This window comes from Adiantum capillus-veneris, chromosome 1 (assembly GCF_014529385.1).
Source record: "Adiantum capillus-veneris isolate H3 chromosome 1, ASM1452938v2, whole genome shotgun sequence".
NCBI lineage: Eukaryota > Viridiplantae > Streptophyta > Polypodiopsida > Polypodiales > Pteridaceae > Adiantum > Adiantum capillus-veneris.
Window position 1 is genome coordinate 181,603,461 of NC_140931.1, and position 23,704 is coordinate 181,627,164.

Genomic DNA, 23,704 nt, shown 5'->3' on the forward strand with positions numbered 1-23,704 from the left:
CACACAATCTTTTGTGTGTGTGGGTTTTGCATCGGCAAGGGAGTGCAATAAGGTGAGCACATAGTCTGTTCAAAACACACACACACACACACACACACACACACACACACACACACACACACACACACACACACACACACACACACACACACGACCGAATTTCAAGGTTCAACATTGATTTGAGAGAGAGAGAGAGAGAGAGAGAGAGAGAGAGAGAGAGAGAGAGAGAGAGGATTGGACTCTCTCTTCCATTGGCTTCTTTGATTTTGACATCAACCTCGACAATAACATCGACCTCGAGCCCACTTTCTAGATTTTTGGCATTTTTTACATAGCGAGAGGGAGAAAGAGCGGCTTGGTTCTCCTCCAGCATAGTCACATTTTTTGGCACCATCTCCACCTTGACCTCTTGGGTACCTTCGACATCGATAGCCTTTCCCAAACTACCAGTGACACCGGGTCTCAATTTTTCCTCGACAACATAGAGGAAATTTTTCTCTCTGGCATCCAAATTCCAACACGCATCATTCAACACCCTTTTCTTCGATGCTTTTGGCACTCCTTCGGTGAGTGCATTGGCTTCAACGCATTTGACACTTCCGTTCAGATGCAAAAGATGATTGGATTCAGATCTACACTAACATACATGTTTCTCACAAGCTCATAACAAACTTAGAGAGGGCACATAACTCAAGCATACACCCCTTTTGTAATTCAAAGGTGTTTTTAGACTCTCTATGTTTTTCAGAGAGGTTACAACTTGAAATATGTGCATTGGTAGCATGTATGATACTTGTGGTTGTTTATGAGACATAGACACCTATTTCCTTGAGTTTGTCAACTACTTTGGAAACAAGGATTATAGGTTTGTTGGATGTAGGTACAACACTTTTTAGGTACTTTTGGTAGAATTTTTGGCAACAATCTCATTGTGAGATGTTATATGTTGATAGATGCATTTTTTTAAAACACTTAGTGCCATTGAGCTCTTTCAAGAGCAAGTATCTCCGTAAGGATCTTGTCTACTGCTTGCATCAATTTTTGCCACCTATTTATGTGTGGTTCTTACTCATGTATGCTGAGTTGCAAATATTGTCCCAATGTACTTTGTGTGGAGGAGAAATTTCTTGGTAGTACCAGCCATTTTGAGACTCGGACCGAAAGAGCCCTTTCTAAGACTATGGCTAGTATCTTGTGTTTGCTTAGCATTTTGAAGGATCCTACGTGAGGTTTTTTTGAGCTAGTGTGTTCTAGAATGTTGAGATACCTTCGGTGATACAAGTTGGTAGAGATTTTCATTTTGGTATCCTCGCCGTAAGCTATATATCTTATGGTATATTTTGGTAGATGCCATGTATGGCAATCTTTTGTTATTGATAGCTGACAATTTATACTCAAATTTACTCTTTTGAGTTGATTTTATTCTTTTTATGCATCATTAGTGTCAAGTTTTCACTCCTCGTATAAAGGAGATTTACTCTCTTGAATTGAATTTATGTTTTTTATGCATGAGGTCCAAACTTCCTCATATGTCCTTCTAGTATTTATAGAAAAATCTTAGTCCCAATGCTCTTATTGCACAAGATGTTAACTTTGATCAATATTGCGTCATAGATTCTAGAGTTAGTTTCCATGTGACACCTCATAGAGAATGGTTCTCAACATGGTGTTGGAGACATTAAGCTAGTCATTAATAATGGCACGGAATTCATAGCCAAGAATGTCAGACATGTTCTCCAGTTAGCAAAGAGTTTTATATCTACTAGTTAGCTTGATAACTTGGAATACACGACCACTTTGGGAATGGAACATGGGCAATTAAGAAGAGAAATCTTGTGATCCTTAGAGTTTAGAAGCATGGAACGCTTTACTCCATGTTTGTTTCATGTGTAAAAGAGGATTGTTTATCAATAGCCGAGCTACCGGCTACAAAGTTGTGGAGGCCACAAAGAGCCAAAAGGGAATGAAAACACTAGCACATTTTGGGTACTTATATGTGTTACATTATTCCAAATTTTCTATGTGTGAGAATGTCATCTATGGTAAACCATGCAATATGAGTGCAACTCAATTATCAACAATGAGACATGGGATGTGGTTGAACTGATGGAAGGAAATTAGGCATCACCTTGCAAATGGATCTACAAGAAGAACTTTCCATCTGATGATCCCAAGGCTAAGTATAAGGCTAGATTGGTTACTAAGGGATTCAAGAAGCAGAAGGGAGTTGATTTTGACAAAATCTTTTCACTTGTGATCAAAATGACTACAATACAATTCTTGACCTAGTAGCCATTGAGGACATGGAGCTTCTTCAAATAAAAATTACAACCCATGAGGTAATGTTTCCACAAAAGAAGAGTGTGAACAACAATGAGTAATTTCTTGTCATAAGTACTATATTTTTGTTCATTTGGCTTTGGTTTATGAATCTCAAAAGCAATACAATGGTCACCTTGCATTTAAATAACGCACATTTTTGACCCACTAGCATGACTAACACTACAAAGTAAGTTCTAGAAAAGTCTACTAATTAGAGGACTGATACATATGTGCTGGTTTGCCAAAGCTTCTTGTTGGTTTTTACCCAATACTTTTGATTTTCAACAAGTGGTTGCAAGAGGAAGTGCTATGAGCGAAAAATTCTTACAAGTTTGCAATAGAAACCATCATAACCTAAGAAAGATCAAACTTGTGGATATTTTGAGGTGTTGCCTGATCTCTAATGGAAACAACCTTTTAAAGATCAACCTTTATGCCATCAATTAAGACTATTTGACCAAAGTAATCAATTTCATTTTTGTACAAATAAATATTCTTAGGAATTGAATAGCAATGATTCTCAATAAAATGCAAATGCTTTTTATGTTCTTTATGCGATTTACTTAAATTATCAATACCATTAAAGAAGATAAGCACACAATCTTGATGATTAATGAAGATTCTATTGATCGTATGACTAAAGTAGCAAGTGCATTTATATTATTAAAAGTAGTGGTTCTAGTTTTCAAGAAGGAATGGGATACCTATTCTTAATACTCATCTATTCTATGCACATTTTTTAAGGTGACTATTTTTATTAGTCACTTAGTTTGAAGCACAATATTTATGTACATTTGATAAGTTTTATTTTTGTTTTCAAAAAGATGGATGCCCCAAAAGAGAGAATAAAAGGTCGAATAAACCTTTGTCAAGTAGTTTGGTTACTTCTTGGAATGAGTTGGTCCCTTATGACAACTACTCTAGGTTAGAGACTCGGAGTTAATAAGATCAAATCAGATGTTTAGATCTCAGGTTCAAACTTTAGATAGCATAGAAACCAAACAAAGATTGAAATGGAAATATGAAGACAACAGACTAGAACTGATATGTATTCAAATATTGGAAATTATACAACTAGTACCAAATAAAGCTACAAAAGAGCTAAATGAAGCTCAAAGCAAATGCTTAGCAATTACAAAGGGTAACTCTAGACTCCAGAATGACTAGCCCACAAAATTAAGTAATGGGTACTCTTTATAAGTACCCGGGCTGGGCTTGGGCTCATTGTACAATGTACAATTATGGTGGTAAATCTATCCAATAATTATTGGTAGTTGCCAAACCTTAATGACGTACTAGTGCCCAAATAAGGCTTGTTCCCATCGTCTACAATCCTCCTCCCCTTTCTTTGAATTTTGGCGTATTCCAAAATTCCAGATACGTTTTTGACAATGACTAATATCCACGGGGGTGGTTTTTTGAATCCACCCCTTTCCTTCCAACTCACTCTTCTACAAACGATCTCAAACTTCTCTGAAACTTCAATTGTGTAACACCCTGGTTCTTGGGCTTTCCGTACATGATCTCTGGGGTGTCATTGTTTCCTCTTATCTGGAGCCTTCTTCGTGTTGGCTTCTGAATGGTTTGGGGTGTCATTGTTTCCTCTAGAAATCCCCCAAGCTGAAGAAAATTGTATACATCCTACCACTCTGGATTTGACCCATCCAATGCCATGTTTGGGAACAACTCAGGGTCCACTAGAACATCCCTCATCAATGTTGTTGAGATACCTTTTGTACTTCTAGATAGGAAATTTGCACCATAGTGAGTCTTGCATGGCTTGTGGAATATCTTGAATTCAAACTCCATCAGGAACATCATCCATCTGATTAGTCTTCCTTAAATTTTCACCTTAATACAAAATATGAGAGCCTGATGATTGACATAGAAGTGAAATAGTTTTCTTAGCAAGTGGTGTCCAAATTTTGCTGCACTGAAAACCATTCTAAGTGCTTCTGCTTAGCTCTGTTGAACCTATGAGTGGCAAAGTAGACTGGGTAGTTTGTCTTCCCATCGTACTGGGCCAATATTTCTCCCATCACCATTCCAAATGCATCCACATGTACATGAAAAATCACCTCCCATTCTAGTTGATGAAGGATTCTGATTGCCTCTTTCAAGCACTAAAACTTGCCTTATATTCCAGGGTCCAAATGAACTTCACTCCCTTTTGGATCAGTTCATACTGTGGAAGAGCCTTGCAAACATATGAATGAATCTGCGATAGAAATTTATCTACCCCAGGAATGTGTTTTCATAAACATTCGTTCAACAAATCTGCTTGGACATGTTCGTTTGTTGCACACACCGAGTTTTGTTTTTGACCATTTCAATGTCATTTCTAAAAATGTTATGACCTAGAAGTTGACCCTTCTAGACCATAAAGACCGATTTAAAGGGGCTCATACAAATTTGCTTTTCCGTACATCTCTCAAACATGATGTCTAGAAATAAGAGATGCATAACCTCTATTGAAAAGACTGTAAAGTCGTCCACAAAGATAACCAAAAATTTGTGTAAAAACTAAATATCTCCATCATACAGTGTTGAAAGGTAGTTGGAGCATTACACAATCGAAATGATATGACTAGGTACATGAATGCTCCCAATTCAATGATGAAGGTTGTCTTTGCTGTGTCTTCTAGTGGTATTCGTAGTTGATTATAGTCAGTGTAGCCATCCATAAAGCTATACATTTTGTGGCCCACTATTTCATCCAACATCATATCCATGAATGGGTGTGGGAATGGGTTCTTGAGTGTCTGGGCATTCAACTTTCGATAGTTGACACACACCCTTAGCTTTCCATTCTTTTCTGGCACAACTACTATTGGGAATAATCAGTCACTGCTCGCTAACTCTTTTATGAATCTTGCCTTCAATAGGTTGTTAATCTCCTCCTTGACCTTTAGCATAGTTAGGACTCATTCTATATCGTTGGAGCCTCACTAGTCTTGCATATGGCTTCACTGGTATCTTGTGGTGGTGACAGACCTCTGGATCAAGGCCCTTAAAATCTAAGTGTCCCCAAGCAAACACATATTTGTATTTTTGAAACAGTTGCTTGGCCTTTTCCTAGATGTCCGATTTTTTCAGATACTTATTGATTTTGACCAATCTGGGATTCTCCTTTGAACCGAAATTCCATTCTTCTATTTCTTGGTCATGTAGAAATAACCAATTCAATCCACCTCCTTTCCTTTTTTCTAGTGACTCAACCTCCTTATCAATCCAAATTTTTGCTACGTATTCATTGAATGGATTTCCTAGATCAGCTTTGCCTACTTTCATCTCTATACATTTAGTGTTTTGATCAAGATTCTATGCATTGGTCCGCTTTTGGTATAGAATCCTCCGTGTCCCGTACCGCTTGAGCTGGTGTTCTGCCATCTAGAGTTACTAACCTCTCTCCTGGATTGGATTGACTAAAATTGCCTAGATATTGTTGCCTTTGCCTCTTAGCTCAATCCCTATCCACATAAGTATTGCATTCAAAATCTAATCTTTGCTATGGAAAATATGTTTATAGATCCAAGCTTATGCTTGATCTTCTTTGTCTCATACTTCTTGTGGAGCTCCTATGATCTCTTAACTTCCTTTCCCCTAGTGCTGTTGGTCTTTACCTGGATATGCTAATTGGGCCCTTGAATGGTCAACCTATGACCTGTATATTCGTGAATGGCTCCCACACTTTTAAGCCATGGTCTGCCCGATAGCATACTATATGCACCTTTACACATCCAACACCAAAAAATTGGTTTTCAAATTTACCTTCCCCCTTTGATTTGCAAATTTTCCACCAACCTAGTGGCATGGACAACTTATTGGTCAGCCATTCTTATCCTGAATGGAGTTGGTTTCATTTTGTGAATAACGAGTTTTTGTCTAACATGCTCTTCCAAGATATTCACTCCTACCCTACCATTTAGTATTACACCTAATAAAGGCTCCCATTGCTTCTTGATCTTATAATCAACCTAGATGATTGGCACTTCATCGTCTTTGATGGTAGACGGGTCCATGGCCACTGCTTCAGCTGCTTGCTTCCTCTTTTTTTGGGATAAATTTTGCAACCTCTGGTAGGGTCCTCTTAATATCTTCTAGCTCAACAATTAGCTTCTAAATGCACTCATAGACCTTAGCATAAATCTCATCTTGCTCATTGCTAGAGTTGCTACCTGAACTAGAAAACCTTTCTTCCAATTGAGTGTCCTCTCAGTGCCACTCAGCTAGCCTCCTACGTCTGGTGGCTAATGGTAAATCCTAGATCACCACGCCAACGCTTTTGGTAATCTAGCACTTCTGGTAATAACTCTCACTGGAACTGGTTCAGCTGGATTTGCTTTAGATCCTTTTGGCTTCACACTATCTGGACATTGGGCCGCGAAGTGTCCATACTTCTTGTAAGTGTAGCAGCTAAAACTCCTCTGTCCAAAGTCAACTCCACCTCACCCTCGGCCATTGGTGCCTTGATATCTCCCTCTTTCAGGCCTAGTACTAGTACTGGCCTCGTTTTCTCTAGTACCAAATGCTCCATCTATCTTCGGCACCTTTGCGTTTGTTAGTGTAATCATTGACACATCTTTTCCCTTCTTAAAATGATGTATCTTGATTTTGCAATTATTCCATACATGGACAAATTCCTTAAAATATGTACATTGCGAGCACTCATAAGACCTGTGATCTTTTGGTTTGCACTTCGAACACCAGGTCTCTACCTTGCCAACTGAAGGTCCGTTATTTGACATCTCCACAATCAGTTTAGACATAGCTTCAATCTTCTTTGTCTAGGATCCTTTCTTCTTGCCTTTGACTTGATCATCTGACTCACTGTCAGACGAACTAGAGCTAGAGTTGAACTTGGACTTTTCAGTCGATGTCTCACTATCAACGGAGTCTCTTCGTCCCTTGTGGCCCCTTTCTTTATTTGCATGTTGCTCTAGCCAATGCTCTTTGTACCATGTCCCTGAACTTCTTTGTTGGTGCTAGAACCTTCTGTTCCCTAAGATTTTTGCTTTTAAAATAACCGAGGAACCAATGGCAAATTCTTTTCTATAAGGGAGGCTCATTCAGCTGTGTGATCAGTCCTATGATTTTCTCAACATTGCTTCAGATTGAGTGCTTTCCCTGTTTAATTTTTTCCCTCAAAGAAGATATCTTCATCACCTCTATTGTCGGTATATTCTAGACGATATGCTTTGATCAACTTGTTGTATGTTTTGAGCTTGCAAGCTGGGTAGAGTTAATACCACTTGCGTGTGATGCACCCTTCAAGGTCTGAGGGAAATATTCTCCCCTCGTACCTTCATCAATGTCCTTCAATTCAGCATATTGCTCAAATGCGTGAATGTGAAGGTCAAGATCATCCTTCTTTCCACCCTTGAATATTGGAAAAACAATCTTCATATCAATGGAGCGCTCAGTGTGTCTGGTTCGTTGATGGTGTGAGTCATGGTCCATGTGTTTGAATTTCTCCTTTGAGTTTGACTTCCGCTCTTTGGTGCGATGCTTCTTATAATGGTCAATATCTACATTCCATTGATCGTTGTATCGATCATCAATTTCTGTGATTGTGTTTGTCTCATGCTTCCTTTTCGATTTCTTGTGTGCCTCTCTACGGCTCTGTCTGCTCTCATCACTTCCATCTATCTAATCTTTTCCTTTGCCCTTATCTGTCCTCTAGGACCCTTGAATGTCGTTTGAATGTTAGCATCTCTTAGCTCTCTCTAAATGTCGTCTCCTTGCTGAGAGCTGAATGTTGGGAACCCCCAAGTCCCTCAACATTCCTCTAGTGTCGAGGTGAGCATTCCTGTTATTTTTGACATCATGTTCACTGCCAGAGCCTTAGTTCGACTCCTTAGCCACTGTGCAGACGTAATCCTACTTCTCCATGAACGCCATGGTTGATTTCCTTTCTTTACATGATCTTCTGGGCGGCATGGTTGTTCTTAGCTAACTCCAAACCCCAACAAGGAGATAGGTTCCCTATCAAGAGCGTCACCATGAATGCCAAAATGGAATAAGCTAGTCACTTCTGATAGCTATTGTAGGTTAGAGACGTGGAGTTAATAAGATGAGATCATATGTTCAGATCTCAGGTTCAGAATTCAAATAGCAGACAAACCAAACAAAGATTGAAACGAAAATATGAAGACAAGAGACTAGAATTGACATGTATTCAGATACTAAAAATTGTACAATTGGCACCAGATAAAGCTATGAAAGAGCTAAATGATGCTCACAACAAATGATCTAGGATCACAAAAGGGTAACTCTAGACTCCGGAATGACTAGCCCACAATATGAAGTAATGGGTCCTATTTATAGGTACCTGGATTAGGCTATGACTAACTGTACACTGTAAAATTACGGTGGTAAATCTATCCAATAACTGCTAGAGGTTGATGACTAAATTGACGCCCGACAAAGGCCTATTCCCAATGTCTACACTTCTCTCGAAATCTTTATGCTAAATGGAATTTTGCATAGAAGGTGTCTTATGAGGAGGCTGAGTACCTCTAGTCTACAACAAAATAATCTTGATCTTGTGATACATATAAGATGTGTTGAAGCACTTGGTGGAGGAGAGGACTCTTCAATTTTGTCAACATAAATCATGTATCCTTTTGAGTGATTGTGTAATGCACGACGACAAGCTTGTGCATGAGATACTAAAGCAAATGATTTACCACTACAAAGTGTGATTCCTTTGTCCTTTCTATGAAATAAAATTTGAATTTTTATAGTCCTTTCAAAAATTAACCAAAAAATTAATGATAACGCCTACATGCTAGAATTGCTTCTCATTGATATATACATGGTTCTTTTACATAAGTCTATTACACGAAAGACAATTTTCCCATTGGACTAGTGACTAATAAGCCTTCTGTCTTTTGTGCTACATAGGGCAAGGATCTTAAGTGCATACTACATGTAGGGGACTCGATTTTGTTTTTGCTCTCACCTTGAAGAAGATTTTTTGTTCTAAAAAATAAAAGTGGAAAATCTTTTCTAGCAATAATGTTTTTCCAATTGGAAACCCTTCTTAAGTCTATCCACTCCACTTTGACTAAATGCTGGGTCATATACTCATACCATAGTCAATTAAGATCTTATTACTATAATCAAATGGACAAATCTAAACTAGAATCCATGGAGATACTTTCCCTTTGGTCATAAGGGATCTCATGTGATGATAAGGGTCGAGCCCGTTCCGAGCTTCTGTGTCTAAGCAAAACTTCTTACTCCCAAAAGCCTAAGTAAATGCTTCCAAACCCCAAAATACTTACAACCAAGTGTTTATCAACAATTCCTCACCCTCTTACTGGTTCATATTTTGCATATGAACGATCAACACTTGGACCTTCTTATGACACATTCGGTGCACTCATTTGTGATTTTCCAAGTCCAAATCTAATCAATGTATATCTTTTATACCTATTTAACACATTTTGATTCTCTTTGATAATATCTTCTAATAATATTTTCTTTGTGCCCACCTTCTAAAATATTTGTCTTTTTGCATTTTCTTTGTCCTTTGTTTATTACTTGTTTGTGTTTTTAATAAATCCAAAACAAAATAGGATTAATAATGTAACATATATCTTTTTTGTTTCTTGCTCTCAAACCTAGAATTCCTTTTTATAAGGCTATCGTAAATTCAGACCTTGTTCATATATATATGGGCTAAGGGCATGCCAAAATAATTGGTGCATACTTTGCATGATAGTAAATTGGATGCACCTATGTCTAGTCGTACTCGCTCAGGTTCTCGTCATGCATCATACGCGCTAGATTGTTATGCTTTGGGTATTTCTAGTTTGTGTGATGAAGAGGAGCCTCTTTCTTTTGATGAAGCATAGAATTTAGAAAATTGGATGGCTGCAATGCAATTAGAATATGATGCACTTATAGAGAGTGAAACATGGACCTTTTGTGATTTGCATCTTGGTACAAGGCCATTGGTACGAAGTGGGTTTCCAAGAAATGTAAGCCGAATGAAGAGATTGATTGCTATAAGGTTAGAATTGTTGCAAAAGCTTAAGCACAACATAAAGGCATTGGCTATGAAGAGACTTTTGCTCCCACTTGTCGTATGACTACTGTTCATTTCCTATGTGCATTGGCAGCTTACTTTGGATGGAATGTACATGAGTCAGACATTGTTATTGCTAACTAATTTTATACCTTTATGTAGGTTTGCCAACAATGCAAAAGAATCTCTACAAAAGAATTGTGGATTGTGCTATATATGACAACCTCACGGTTTATGTCAAGAAAGGACAAGAAATCAAAGTGTGCGAATGTAGGAAAGCTTTGTATAGGTTGAAGCATCCTCATGCTTGGTATGAGAAAGTTGACACTTAATTGATTACACAAGGCTTTGTATAGGTTGAAGCATCCTCATGCTTGGTATGAGAAAGCTGACACTTAATTGATTACACAAGGCTTTTGTAACAGTCCAAGTGAAAGCACTTTGTATGTCAAGAGTGAGAGTAATGTACATTTGATTGTTGAGATACCTCTTGAGATGCCCAATCTTTCGGCTACCTTCTTCCCTTGCTTTAATTTAGATACAGTGAACAGCTTTTTCCAAACATACACACTTCCCTAGATGCTTTTTCACATTAAGGTTTGGCTTTCTAAAAGAAGGTTTTTATACCCCTATGCAACAATTAGTATGCAAGACCTTTGAGATGATGACCTAGTTTTTCTTTTATATTTCTGTCATCACACACATAAATCTTAAAGGTGAGACTATACAAAATCTGAATTTGTTCTTTTCCTAGGGGTGGGATTGCATCCCTTTATTGTGGGTGTACCTTTTTGAATTTTAGAAACTAAGCTGGTCCACGCTACTTTTTAATAGTCTTTTCAAAAGTTTTTAAGCGTGAGAAGCCTCTCTCTCTTTCTCTCACATATCAATGTATATCACACGCAATATGATTTTCTTTGATAATAACATTTTCTTGGGAGAATTACCAAATATTCCCAAAACACCCCTCGAATTTTAAAATTTCCCAAAATACCCTTGTATCTATTTTGGTTGGAGTGTTCAAGATTTTCTAATCTTTATTCCTTTTCGACAATTGAGACCTGTTTTTGAGTGGTTTGCATGTAAATTACTTCACACAAAAAGGCAATTATGTCTAAAAATGATGAAGCGGTTCATGTTCAAGGCCTACATAACCACCTCATATTCTAGTTTTAGCATCTTGTATTGATAGACAATTAGTCTTCTTATGAAAAGCTATAAGTTTTTTTTATCTTTGGAGAAATTTAATCTCACAACCAAGGGTATTTTGGAAATTTTGGCAAATTTGAAGGGCATTTTGAGAATTTATGACAAAATATTGGGGGTATTTTGGGAAATTTTAAAAATTGAGGGGTATTTTGGTAATTTTCCCTATTTTCTTTTTGCCCACCTTCCAAAATATTATCTCTTTTTGCATTAGAGTAAGTTTAGTCACGACTCTTCAACACAGGTACCGACTTGATAAAAAAAAATCGTTTTCAAGTTGTAAAAGAACTATAGATGGATGGGTTACCCCCCTCTTTGGCACTGTCAAGGGCATTCTCCTAAGCATGCCACATCAGCAAATCCAGCATGGTGCCACTGAAAAACAGAAGCCTTCTAACGCCTCCTTGTGTGCAGATTGCTTTTCTATTATGAACAGAGATTTGTCACATTAAGTGTTCTCCTCTGCCAAAATAGCTGGAGCTACAGGAAGTTGCATGAGCATCTCCAGTTTGAATCCATTCCTTTGACAAAGGTTCTAAGAAATGAGGGATGTAAATGAAGAAGTTACAAATTTCCCAGCTTTCCCAATCCCACTGCTCACTAAGCCTGCTCCACTACCCACTATGCCCACTCCTCCGGAGACCAGCCTCCCTGCTCCCCCAACAACATCACCAAGGGCATCCATGGTTCCATCAATCATGCCCATTTCTGCTTTCTTCTTCTTGGCTTCCATAAATGCTCGCTCAGCATCCATTGCAGCAGCTTGCTCCTCCTTAGAAAAGGCATGATAAAGCACCTGATAACAAAAGAAATTGAAGCTCTTTCATCAGAGCACTTCAGAACAAATAAAATTAGGATATCTTTTCTAAGATCAAGTGCGGTTCAGCATTTCTAATGGCAAAGTGTAAGAGTTTACTTTGATCAAGATAGAGCCTCGATCATGTTTGTCCTGAACATTTTCCATATCCAAAGATGGCATAAGGGGTAGTCTTAATTCCAATGTTTTTTCAGCTTCGAGCTTCAATAGAGGATAAACCACAACACCAAGCAGCTTGTCTGATCCAACATTTTGATCCATTACCTGCAAGGATTTGAGATGAATGTTTTTTAATAATTTAAAGAACCACCTATTGGTTGGCACCTTAAAAATTTACGTTTCACATAATCTGAACCACCTGAAGTGTGCAGGGCACAAAAGTTCAAAGGTCACTTGATAAGTGGGAATGGTAAACAGGACCCACGATAGAGGTGCACATTCCCATTAAGGTAACCTATCCTCATGCTCTTAAGATGGGACCTTTCAAGCAGGTATTGGTATTACTGAGATTTTTTAGGAATTGGACTCACAACCTCATGGTGGATACATATTGAGAGGCCACATATTATGGCGCTCTCATGTATCATCCGCACTTGACATTTTTAGAGTAGAGCTGGCTGTCCTACCCGCATTAGTGGCGGCCCTATTCCAAACAGTGTACTTCATCAGGTTGAGGAAGCTACGACATGATAGACTCTCATATAGAGCCTTCGAGGCTTTGAGACAGCTTGTGCAGTACACCATGGTATGCAAAGTGACACAATCGTCTAGTGCACATGGCCTGGATAGAGAGCATAAAACACCCTTCCAGTATGGCCTTTGACTCACCATTCATTCACTCCTCACACTTCAAAGAATCGGATCCTTAGACAGGAACTCTGGCAGCTCCAGAGTCCACATTGGAGACACATGGATTACAACTGCAAAGCCTCTTGCAACAAAGATGGTATGACAAATATCACTTCTTGAATAACTTGGAGGGCACACATGGACACATGCATGCCACAGTGTGCCCGAGTGGTGAGGGATCTCCTCCACCAAAGATGGTATTGATCAATTCATGACTATCTTGGAGGACCGTTTCACACAGAGACTAGGATACATTGGCGCACACTCCCACATAGTGCCTGAGGGCCACCCACACATTTCGGCACATAGCCTGGCAAGGTAGAAGAGTCTAAAGCATCACGGAACGCTTTGGGGGAACCAAATGCCTACCACCAGGCTCAAAGCTAGAGCCTCAGAAACAAACCTCCCAATTTGCATCAAAATCTGTGTAGAGAGATCAAGCCTTCAAAGGACCAACGTCTAGGGCTGCTCTCTCTCTCTCTCTCTCTCTCTCTCTCTCTCTCTCTCTGTGGGTTTGGACTCTCTCTCTTCTTTTTCTTCTCTCTCTCTCTCTCTCTCTCTCCCCTACGGGTATGAACTCTCACTGTTTTTAGGGTTTCGTCACCTCTTTTTTGCTGTTTTTAGGGTTTCGTCACCTCTTTTTTGCTGTTTTTAGGGTTTCGTCACTGTTTCTTGCTGTTTTTTAGGGTTTCGGAATTGTTTATTACCGTTTTTTAGGGTTTTGACACTATTTTTTTCTGTTTTTGTTTTTCAGAGTTTCAAACGTGTGTTTTTGTAACAGACTTGGACACTCCAAGTCAAGAATCAATCGTGACAGCACCAAATAACCAGTTCAAAACAATTCACAGATCACAATAGATTTGCACTGGCCTGGCAAAGTTCCGTGCCTAGAGATATTGGCCCCAAAGACTGGTGCCCCTTTCGGTATTTCTTTTTGTATTAATCAGTTCGAAGTACAAGAGAGTGGCTCGGGTTTCACTCTCAGACTCTGCGTCCAGATGCTCTGAGAAGTGAGGCCCTCACCACTAATTTAAAGGTTACAAGGGATGCCCAAAAGCAGAGCCCCAAAAGCTTGAAAGCAAAAGCAAATTCTCTCTCTCTCTCTCTCTCTCTCTCTCTCTCTCTCTCTCTCTCTCTCAATGAGAGTTAAAATAAAGCAATTCAACTCTCTTTCTCTCATCCAAAATCCTTGCGTAGCAAAAAGCTAGGATTTGCGTCGCTCATTTATTATTAAAATAAAAAATAAAAAAATTTCCCCACCTCCGCAATTTCCAAAAATTAGGGTTTCTGGCAAAAATTAGGATTTGCAGGAATTTTAGGGTTTCTGGCAAAAATTAGGGTTTCTGTTGTCCGTAGCCACGTCATCACTTTGTGACATACCCCCCTCTTGAAAGCATTGTAATCAACCGGGATTACACCTGCAAAACCGACAAAAGCCATAAACTGTCTTAGCAGACACTGACTGTTAGTACCTATGTACTAGGAACACACATCTAGCACATGTACCAAATCGACAGTCACACATCACTAGACATCACAGGACATCACATGACATTCAACATTCATTCGGATCTTAGACCATGATTTATCGGCAATGTAGCTAGCAATCACATCTAGGTCCAATCGGGACCTCATCGATGTCCGATTGACTAACCCCTATTGCAACCATGTCTATTCGAGATCAATCAGACCAAAATTGCAATCATTTCGTCTATCGGTTCCTGCACTCAAAAGAAGTCAAGAACAAATCAGTATCATTATCAGGAATTCCATTTCATAAAGTCATCCAACAGAATACTGTCAGCTCTCAGTATCCCTGAAGCTCAAAGAGACATCAGTGACTTTAGTATCAAAATCAAGGCATCTATTGACGAAGGAGCTTAGTAACTCCCCTCTTGTGCATCCCACTGCACCAGATCTTCGGCCAAGCTGAATTTCTGGGTTCCGTTTGGAGTAGACTATGCTAAACCAAAAGATCGAGGTAAAGTTTCACAATCCGAGGAGTATCTGCTAGGTCCTCCTCCTCCATCCACTTCGCATCAATAGCAAGAAAGTTCTTCAACTTAACCAAGAACCGCCTTCGGACTTTACCTTTAGTCTTCGTATCGCCAAAATCTGTTCAAGAACAAGGATCTCCTCGTTTTCTTCCACTTCGGGTTGTTCATCAGGCTCCCCATCATCAGTCACATCACATTTAAAAGGTTTCAAGAGACTCACATGGAATGCATTGTGAATCCTCCAAGTATCTGGCAGTTTCAATCGAAAGAAGACATCATTTATCTTTTCAGTGATCTGGAAAGGTCGGTAGTATCGCATACTAAGCTTTGGAAAAAGCCTCTCCTTTCCCTTATTCTTTCGTAGGCGTGCGTTCTCAAAACGTAAGAGCACCCAATCATCTTCCTTCAATTTCAAGTCGCGACGATGGCGATCCGCTGCCTTTTTCCGAAAGCTGCTTCTGTGACAAGAAGTAGCGCAAACTTTGATGGTCTGTAAAAACAGTAAAATCCGCTTCGAGTAGGTAATGCCGCCACTGAGTAAGAGCATGGATAACCGCCAAAAGCTCTTTCTCATAAATCCGTGCTGTCATCTCCGGCCTAGAGAACAATCGGCTCTCGTAAGCAATGACATGGCCTTCTTGCATCAAGACCGCACCCAGACTACGACCACAAGCATCACAATATACTTCAAATGACTTCTGCAAGTCCGGTAAAGTCAAATATGGTCCTGTAGTCAATTTGTCGTTCAATGTCTGAAAGGCAGTCACCTCTGTGGATCCCCACGAGAAAGGGACTCCTTTCTGTATCAAGATATGCAAAGGGGAAGCAACCTCTGCAAACTTTCGTATGAACCGGTCTGTAGTACGAACACAATCCCAAGAAGCTTTCAACTTCAGGGACATTCTTCAAATCGGGCCAATCACGGATAGTGTCTATCTTGGCCGGATCCATTTGCACTCGTGTTGCTGAGACAAAGTGTCCCAAAAAAAAATGTATCTCTGAAGCATATGATCTCTGTGTTCTACTTCATTCTTGGAGAAAACAATGATATCATCAAAGAAAGTGCCAACAAATAGTCTGTACTCTTGAAAAATCCTGTCCATCATCCGGTCAAATGTCACAGGAGCATTGGTTAAGCAAAAAGGCATCACCAAAAACTCAAATAACCCAAAAGTCGTCCGAAAGGCTGTCTTGCAAACGTCTCCGAACGCCATTCGGATCTGATGATATCCACTCTTCAAGTCAATCCTGCTAAAGCATGAGGATCCCTGTAACCTGTCGAGTATATCATCGATCCTAGGAATCGGAAATCTGTTCTTGATGGTGATTTTGTTGAGAGCGCTATAATCGATGCACATTCTCCAAGATCCGTCTTTCTTCTAATCCAACAACAGTGGAGAGCAATACGGTGAAGTACTATGCTGGACAAGACCCTTTTCCAAGAGGTCTTTCACTGGGTTCATAATCTTTTCATTCTGTACTTGGCTCACACGGAAATCTGTTCTTGATGGTGATTTTGTTGAGAGCGCTATAATCGATGCACATTCTCCAAGATCCGTCTTTCTTCTAATCCAACAACTGTGGAGAGAAATACGGTGAAGTACTATGCTGGACAAGACCCTTTTCCAAGAGGTCTTTCACTGAGCTCATAATCTTTTCATTCTGTACTTGGCTCACACGGTAAGGTGGCCGGTTCGGTGGCGTGCTTCCAGGTATCAGATCAATGGTTTGATCTTTAGGCCCTCTGAAAAGCTATCGGCATTAGTGTGGAGAAAAATCTTGGCGTTTTTTTGATCAGGTCAAAACATATTCAACCTTTATCCATCGTTCAGTTCTCTCCCAAAAGAATGAGTAAGAAACTGAAGTTCATCAAGTACAATCCCTAAGCCATTCATTTATCAAAGTCGCTTTCTCGGCCCGGTAGTCAACCACGGCATGGTTCTTGTGGTACCAAGGGATCCTTAGTAGAACGTCACTCGCGTGCCCTGAACACCCCTGTCATTGCAAACGAAGTTTGCCAATGCTCGGTGTAATGGCAACATCCAGTCGAACTACCTCCACCTGTGGCGTCAGTCTGTCAGGCTTAATTTCCAAATCGAGCTGCCAATTCCAAGTGAAAAGAAGTTGGCCTTGGCTCCTTCAAAAGAGCTTCCTAATCCTTCACTTTGCCCCAAAAGCGGCAAAGTTTCTACTTTCATTCATTAGATTCGATGCAGGTCCCACGCCATGTGGTACCAGTTCTGCTTTTCTATCTGCCTTTTCTGCCACATTCCTCAACTGCTCTCAAACTCTCAGGCCTGTCGTCGTCTTTATCATTCTGTTCTTTCTATGCCTTGTTAGGGCACTTCGCGGAGATATATCCCTATTCCCCGCATCCAAAGCACTTCCCCTCTCGGATGAAGCGAGCTCTCTCCTCAGGAGTAAGCTTGGGTCGTGCATCCTTTTTCTCTGGGTTGCTCTTTTTTCTTTCTACTTTCATTCCCAGAAGTCTGTTCCGCTCGTTGTGTCATGGCCTCATCTGTGGGGTAAGTCAGACTGCCAGAGTGAATGGTAAAGCCCCGCTTCGCATGACTCATCAACTCTTGAATAGAAGCCGACTTCTGCTCCAAGCAGTGATCTCGGATCTCTGTAGGTAGATCCAAGGTGAACCGCTCAATCTGTTCTCTGAACGTGATCTTCTTGAATGAAGAGGCGGGTAGAAAAGAGCTCCAGAATCTTTCACAATAAGCATTGATTGTATCTTTCTTGGTCATCCGAAGATGGTTCCAAGCAGCTCGTATATCTCGTTCATACTCTTGCGTCAACCCAGAAGAAATAAAAAGCTTTTTAAATTTCAGCCATTTAACTGGCCCAGTCTTGTTTAAAAGAAGCGTGGACCAGCAAGTACGAGCATTCCCCTTTAGGTAAGAGGTAGCTCTCCAAATCTTGGAGTACTCTGAATAGCGTCCTCCCGCAAAAGCAATGTCAAACTGTTGTATAAACGACAAAGCCTTCGAAGCATCTGAGTATCCTGAAAAGGTATCAAACTTGATGAGTGGCCACCTTCCTTAAACTCTTGGACTTTCTTGCTTTTATCTTCGAGAAAGTCATACTGGTTGGCTTTGTAAAAATTCTTCTTGTTTACATAGAAGTTTCCATCATCAGAATCTGAGTTGTCTGTAGACGAGTCCTCAGTAGAACTGTCAGTCTCTGGGTGAGATTTAGTCTTCTTTGCCTTTTTCTTGCCCTTTTCGAAGCTTTGTTTCTTACTTCATTTTTTACCTTTTCTGTCTTCTTCGTTCGAATTTGAAGAGCTAGAAGAACTGTAAGAAGAAGAAGAAGAAGAAGAAGAAGAAGAAGAACTGGGTACTCCTTCAAATCGAACACGCTTCTTCTGTTTCTTTGCCTCGTCAAATGTGGACTGACGACCCAAATATCCCGGGAAGTCAATTGCTTTTCTTCTGCTTTTTGCCATGCTTTTTGGCTTTCTTTTGCGCGTCAAAAAGCTGGGCGATCCGTGCATCAACCACCTCTTGTAATTCCTTCTCTGAATATTTCTCGTGAGCAGAAGGTTTCTTGAGAGTGGGTGTAGTGGTTTTCTGCCACTGCTCATGCACTTCCTGAAAAGAAGTCTCGCTCATATATTTTGCAAATTTTGGGTCCTTCGCAAAAATTGAGCATCATCTTCGTTGCATCGCCGATCAACTGGTGACGCTCCATCTCTCGCCGCTCTGCTTGAGTAGGCTAAGGCGGGCCATACTCTCTGCCGGAATCTTCGTTGTGATCCCTGCCCGCATCTCCAGATGCAGAGGGAGTCGACTGATCCTTGCGTGAAGCCATAGGTGCCGTGGAAAAAAAATTAGGGATCGGATTTCCCGTAGAAGAGAAATCGGCCGTGCTCTGATACCACTGTAACAGACTTGGACACTCCAAGTCAAGAATCAATCGCGACAGCACCAAATAACCACTTCAAAACAATTCACAGATCACAATAGATTTGCACTGGCCCGGCGGAGTTCCGTGCCTACAGATATTGGCCCCAAAGACTGGCGCCCCTTTCGGTATTTCTTTTTGTATTAATCAGTTCGAAGTACAAGAGAGTGGCTCGGGTTTCACTCTCAGACTCTGTGTCCAGATGCTCTGAGAAGTGAGGCCCTCACCACTAATTTAAAGGTTACAAGGGATGCCCAAAAGCAGAGCCCCAAAAGCTTAGCAAATTCTCTCTCTCTCTCTCTCAATGAGAGTTAAAATAAAGCAATTCAACTCTCTTTCTCTCATCCAAAATCCTTGCGTAGCAAAAAGCTAGGATTTGCGTCACTCATTTAAACCAAAAAAAAAAAAAATCCCACCTCTGCGATTTCTGGAAATTAGGGTTTCTGGCAGAAATTAGGGTTTGCAGGAATTTTAGGGTTTCTGGCAGAAATTAGAGTTTCTGCTGTCCGTAGCCACGTCATCACTTTGTGACAGTTTTTGCTGTTCTCCAAAGGTTTGAAGTTGATTTTCTCTGTTTTTTAGGGTTTCACAAGCGTTTCTTTCTATTTTTTAGAGTTTCTTGTATTTTTGTGGTTGTTTTAGTCTTTCTCTCTCATGGTCTCCCTCCATTGGGCTACCCATTGACCCCCTTTCACATGGCCTCTGCAGTGGCTATAGCCCGCCTCCCTCTCAACATGAAGTTCTTGATTACCAACAAGCAGATATCAACACTTGAAGTTGAAGTAAAGGAGTGGAAGAAAGAGATGGAGGCAACCTTTCTTCAAAAGATGGAAGAATGGAAAGAGGAGAAGAAGAACCTATGCGAAAGCATTTCTCGCGTCGAAGAGCAAGCGGCTTCACAAGAAGCCACAATCCGAACTCTCCAAGGTGAGCTTCTTGCATCAAAAAGTGGGTGGCTCGAAGAAGGCGAAATTCAGCCATCCATGATGGAAGAATTGAATACCATGAGAGAAGAAATACGGGTTATCAAGGAAGATGAGGAGAAGAAGTCATGGGCCGCAGTCATCTCCGCAACACAAAAGAAAGTAGAAGAGGCCTAAAAATGGATTGAGGTCACGAAGAAAGGGAAAGGTAAGGAAGCTCCTTGTACACCCACTCTTACTGACATGACCCTCGAAGAGGAACAAAGGGGGCTCTACATGTGAGGGTAACCGGCCTTAAGGACATAAACAATGTAGAAAAAGAGGTCATAATCCTCACATCCATGGTGGGGGTGGACAAGCCTTCACACACAAAGGCACGGAGAGTGGGCAAGAAGAGTGATGGCCCGGAAGAATCTTCAAAAGAGAGAGCTCTCATACTACGCTTCCCCTCCTTGGAAGAGAAGAAGAAATTCCAGAAAAAGAGGCCTACTCTCAAGAAGACATGTATTTTCCTCGGTGATGATTTCACTCTCTCACAGCTTACGCATATGAGAGAGGTAATGCCAGAGATTATGGCGGCAAGGGAGAAGGGAAAGACGGCCTTTTACAGAGATGGTCGGGTGGTGATTGTAGAGCGTCACTCTACATGACTGTGTGACTCGTGAGACCTATGGACCACACTGAAGATGGCTACTTAGAATTGTAATGGATCTATGAGGTTGGACGTTGGTGCCTTTGAGGACAGTTTCAGAGAGAGGGACATTGTTTTCTTCTAAGAGACTCATTAGGCCCCTGGACAGCTTATGCCACATGTGGTGGGATACAGATGGGAGACGGCCCACAGGACAGTTGCGAGATCTGAGCATGGGAGTAGAGGTTCAGGAGGAGTAGCAGTGCTATTTAGGGAGGAGTTACAACCACTATTACATATTGTACGAAGAGATGACCATGTTAGATACATGTGGGTGAGGCTGAGAGTTGACACAGGCCGATTTCTATACATTGCCATATGTTACTTCCTCCCCAGTACGTCAATATATGTTGCACCCAGAGGATAGTCACCTTTCTCTATACTAGATGATGATATATGGGAGTTTTCTAGGGATGGTGATATCATCCTCCTAGGGGACTTCAATGCCTGAACGGGCAAATCGCAAACAATCTTCTACGACACTTCAAATGAGATGCTTAGAGAGCAGGATGTGGGTGACTTGGGGCTTGACAGATGCTCACATGACAAAGAGCAGACGGAGTATGGGAGATACCTCAAAGAGATGACGACCACACATGCGTTATCCATTGGCTTACGGCGATTTCCTGGAGCAGCCGGTTTCACATGCTTTCCACACAGACACGGGGCCGGTACAGTGGACTATGTTATGGCACAACCGAGCTTTATTCCTTGTATTCAGGATTTCATAGTGGGAGCCAGACCAATGGGTGTAGCAGTGGATCATGCTCTTTTGACATTGTCCGTTTCATTTCAGTATAGTACAACCCAGATATCAGGAGGCAGGTCACATATCCGTTATACATTTACACCAGAGACTGACTCGGTTTATACAGAGGAGATCTATAGCCGTCTATGCACAGCTAGTCCTGGTTTCTCAGTGGAGGAGTGCACCACTTTACTGACTGAGACACTGCATGGTGCACCATTAGAGGGCATACCCACACACTCAGCCGGGTCAGAGGCGACATTCTAAGAGCATGCCCCAGAATAGTTGGTATGATGAGGAGTGCACAGAGATGAGAGCCCAGCTCCAGAGAGATCTTCTTTTAGGAGTCATCACTTACAGACCGTCTCGGATTGCTTCTCGACGCCTTGTACAACGGAAGAAACGAGCTTACTTGGCCCAGATGGAGCGAGACTTGTATCGGCTGTTCTTGAGTAGAGACTCAGGAGAGGCATGGCAATTCTTTCATGAGTACTCCCCTCCCCTAGTAATTACTTCTCCTGATGTGTGGAGCCAGTATGCGACATCGTTATATACAGTTCCTGGACAGGACCCCTTCCAAATCCTACAGAGCCATGCCCACCTAGCAACACCTTCTTTACCACTGAGATGGTAAAGAGAGCCATTGACAAGATGGCTTTCTACAGAGAGCATCTTCTCCACCTCACAGGAATGGGTTTGTGATTTGACCCAGCTACATGGATACACATATGTCTCATGGTTTCCGGTGTGCCATTGGTCAGATACGCACATCCTCACATCAATTGGAGATTGAGACTGGTAGATTTAGAGGGATACCAACACACAACAGGATATGCCGCTTATGCCAGCTAGAGCCAGAGACAGAGCTACATTACATATGTCATTGCACAGTGTACTATGAGATTCGGGGCCGTTTCCACTGCTTATTCACAAAGGGTTTCGGTCCTTTCTCTAGGGTCATGAGTTATGAGGATCAGAGATGTCTTGGTCTATATCTACTTGAGTTACGCAGATATAGAGACACTTTACTGGGGAGAGCTAGAGAGAGAGTCCCAGAGACAGATTACAGATTTCTTTTTACTAGATATGCGACAACCGGAGGAGCAGCCATCAATGTAGAGCTCTCGGCCCACACTCATTTGACCACTAACGGCACTCTCATCGACCGAGCACTGGAGCTACGGAGATCCAGACGGCCACGATTGAGGAGAGGGGCTACACGGCATCGACAGAGACTACAACAGAGGATTCCAGCCATACTCTCTCGACATCCAGAGTGCAGATGAGGATGGATTCTAGTAATAGTAGTATTTTGGTTCTAGTATTTTTGTACCCAGACATGGTATCAGATTCACAATTTTGTAACAGTATGGTCTCAAAGGTCATTTTCGCCTTTTGAAGACGTTAATATAACATTTCATTTCATTTCATCTCTCTCTCTCTCTCTCTCTCTCTCTCTCTCTCTCTCTCTCTCTCTCTCATTGAGGAGGGCAGCAGAGACTAGACTGACCAGAGCCCATGCAGCATTGGGTAGATTGGAAAGGATGTGTTCACAGGTTCAGTTTCACGAGCCTAGGACGAAGCTCTGGCTCTTTGACACTCTGGTGGCTTCTGCATTGCTTTATGGAGCTGAGATCTGGGGACCTTCATTAGATCATCACAGGAGGACAGGCCGCAGTGATGGATGGGGGGACATGGAGAAGCCTCTGGTCTCTATGATCTCGAGGCTCATTAGAGCCAAGGCCTCAGTACCACGTGCTATTGTTCGAGCAAAGCTAGCTTCCCCCCCACTAGTGGTTGAGGCGCTCACCAGATCGGTCTCCTTCATACACCGCATGTGGGAACTTCCCAGAGACAGATATGCCCGCCTTGCACTTGAGTCCTCTCGACAGTTAGCCATGCAGGGAGATACAGCATGCTGGTATGGGGAGATGACATCATGGTTTCAGATACATGGGTTCAGCATAGACAGATTGCCTCCCTTCCAGTACTCACTGGATGCACCCTCTCTGACTCTTACACAGTCCGAGATCACCAGGCTCATCCGCCAGGACTTGACTCAGCTAGACACCAAGAGGACATGGATACAGCCAGCACAGGAGCTGGGCACGAAGATGGCTTTCTACAGAGAGCATCTCCTCCAGCTTACGGTTGATGGCTTTATGACGAGGCCGAGATACATGGACACCCACTTGTCTCATGGG

At 41.4% G+C, this 23,704-nt stretch overlaps 1 protein-coding gene across 1 annotated transcript in view; it reads right to left on the minus strand.

The window, feature by feature from the left end:
* Positions 1–11,795: 11,795 nt before the first annotated feature.
* Positions 11,796–23,704, minus strand: part of LOC147466114 (calcium-dependent lipid-binding protein-like) — a 132,542-nt gene continuing 120,633 nt past the window's right edge. The window contains exons 11-12 of the mRNA XM_086523986.1: positions 12,480–12,644; positions 11,796–12,359 (exon numbers count right to left, since the gene is read on the minus strand). Of these exons, the coding sequence (XP_086380112.1) occupies positions 12,099–12,359; positions 12,480–12,644 (426 nt within the window). The 3' untranslated portion in view covers positions 11,796–12,098. The remainder of the gene's footprint in view (positions 12,360–12,479; positions 12,645–23,704) is intronic.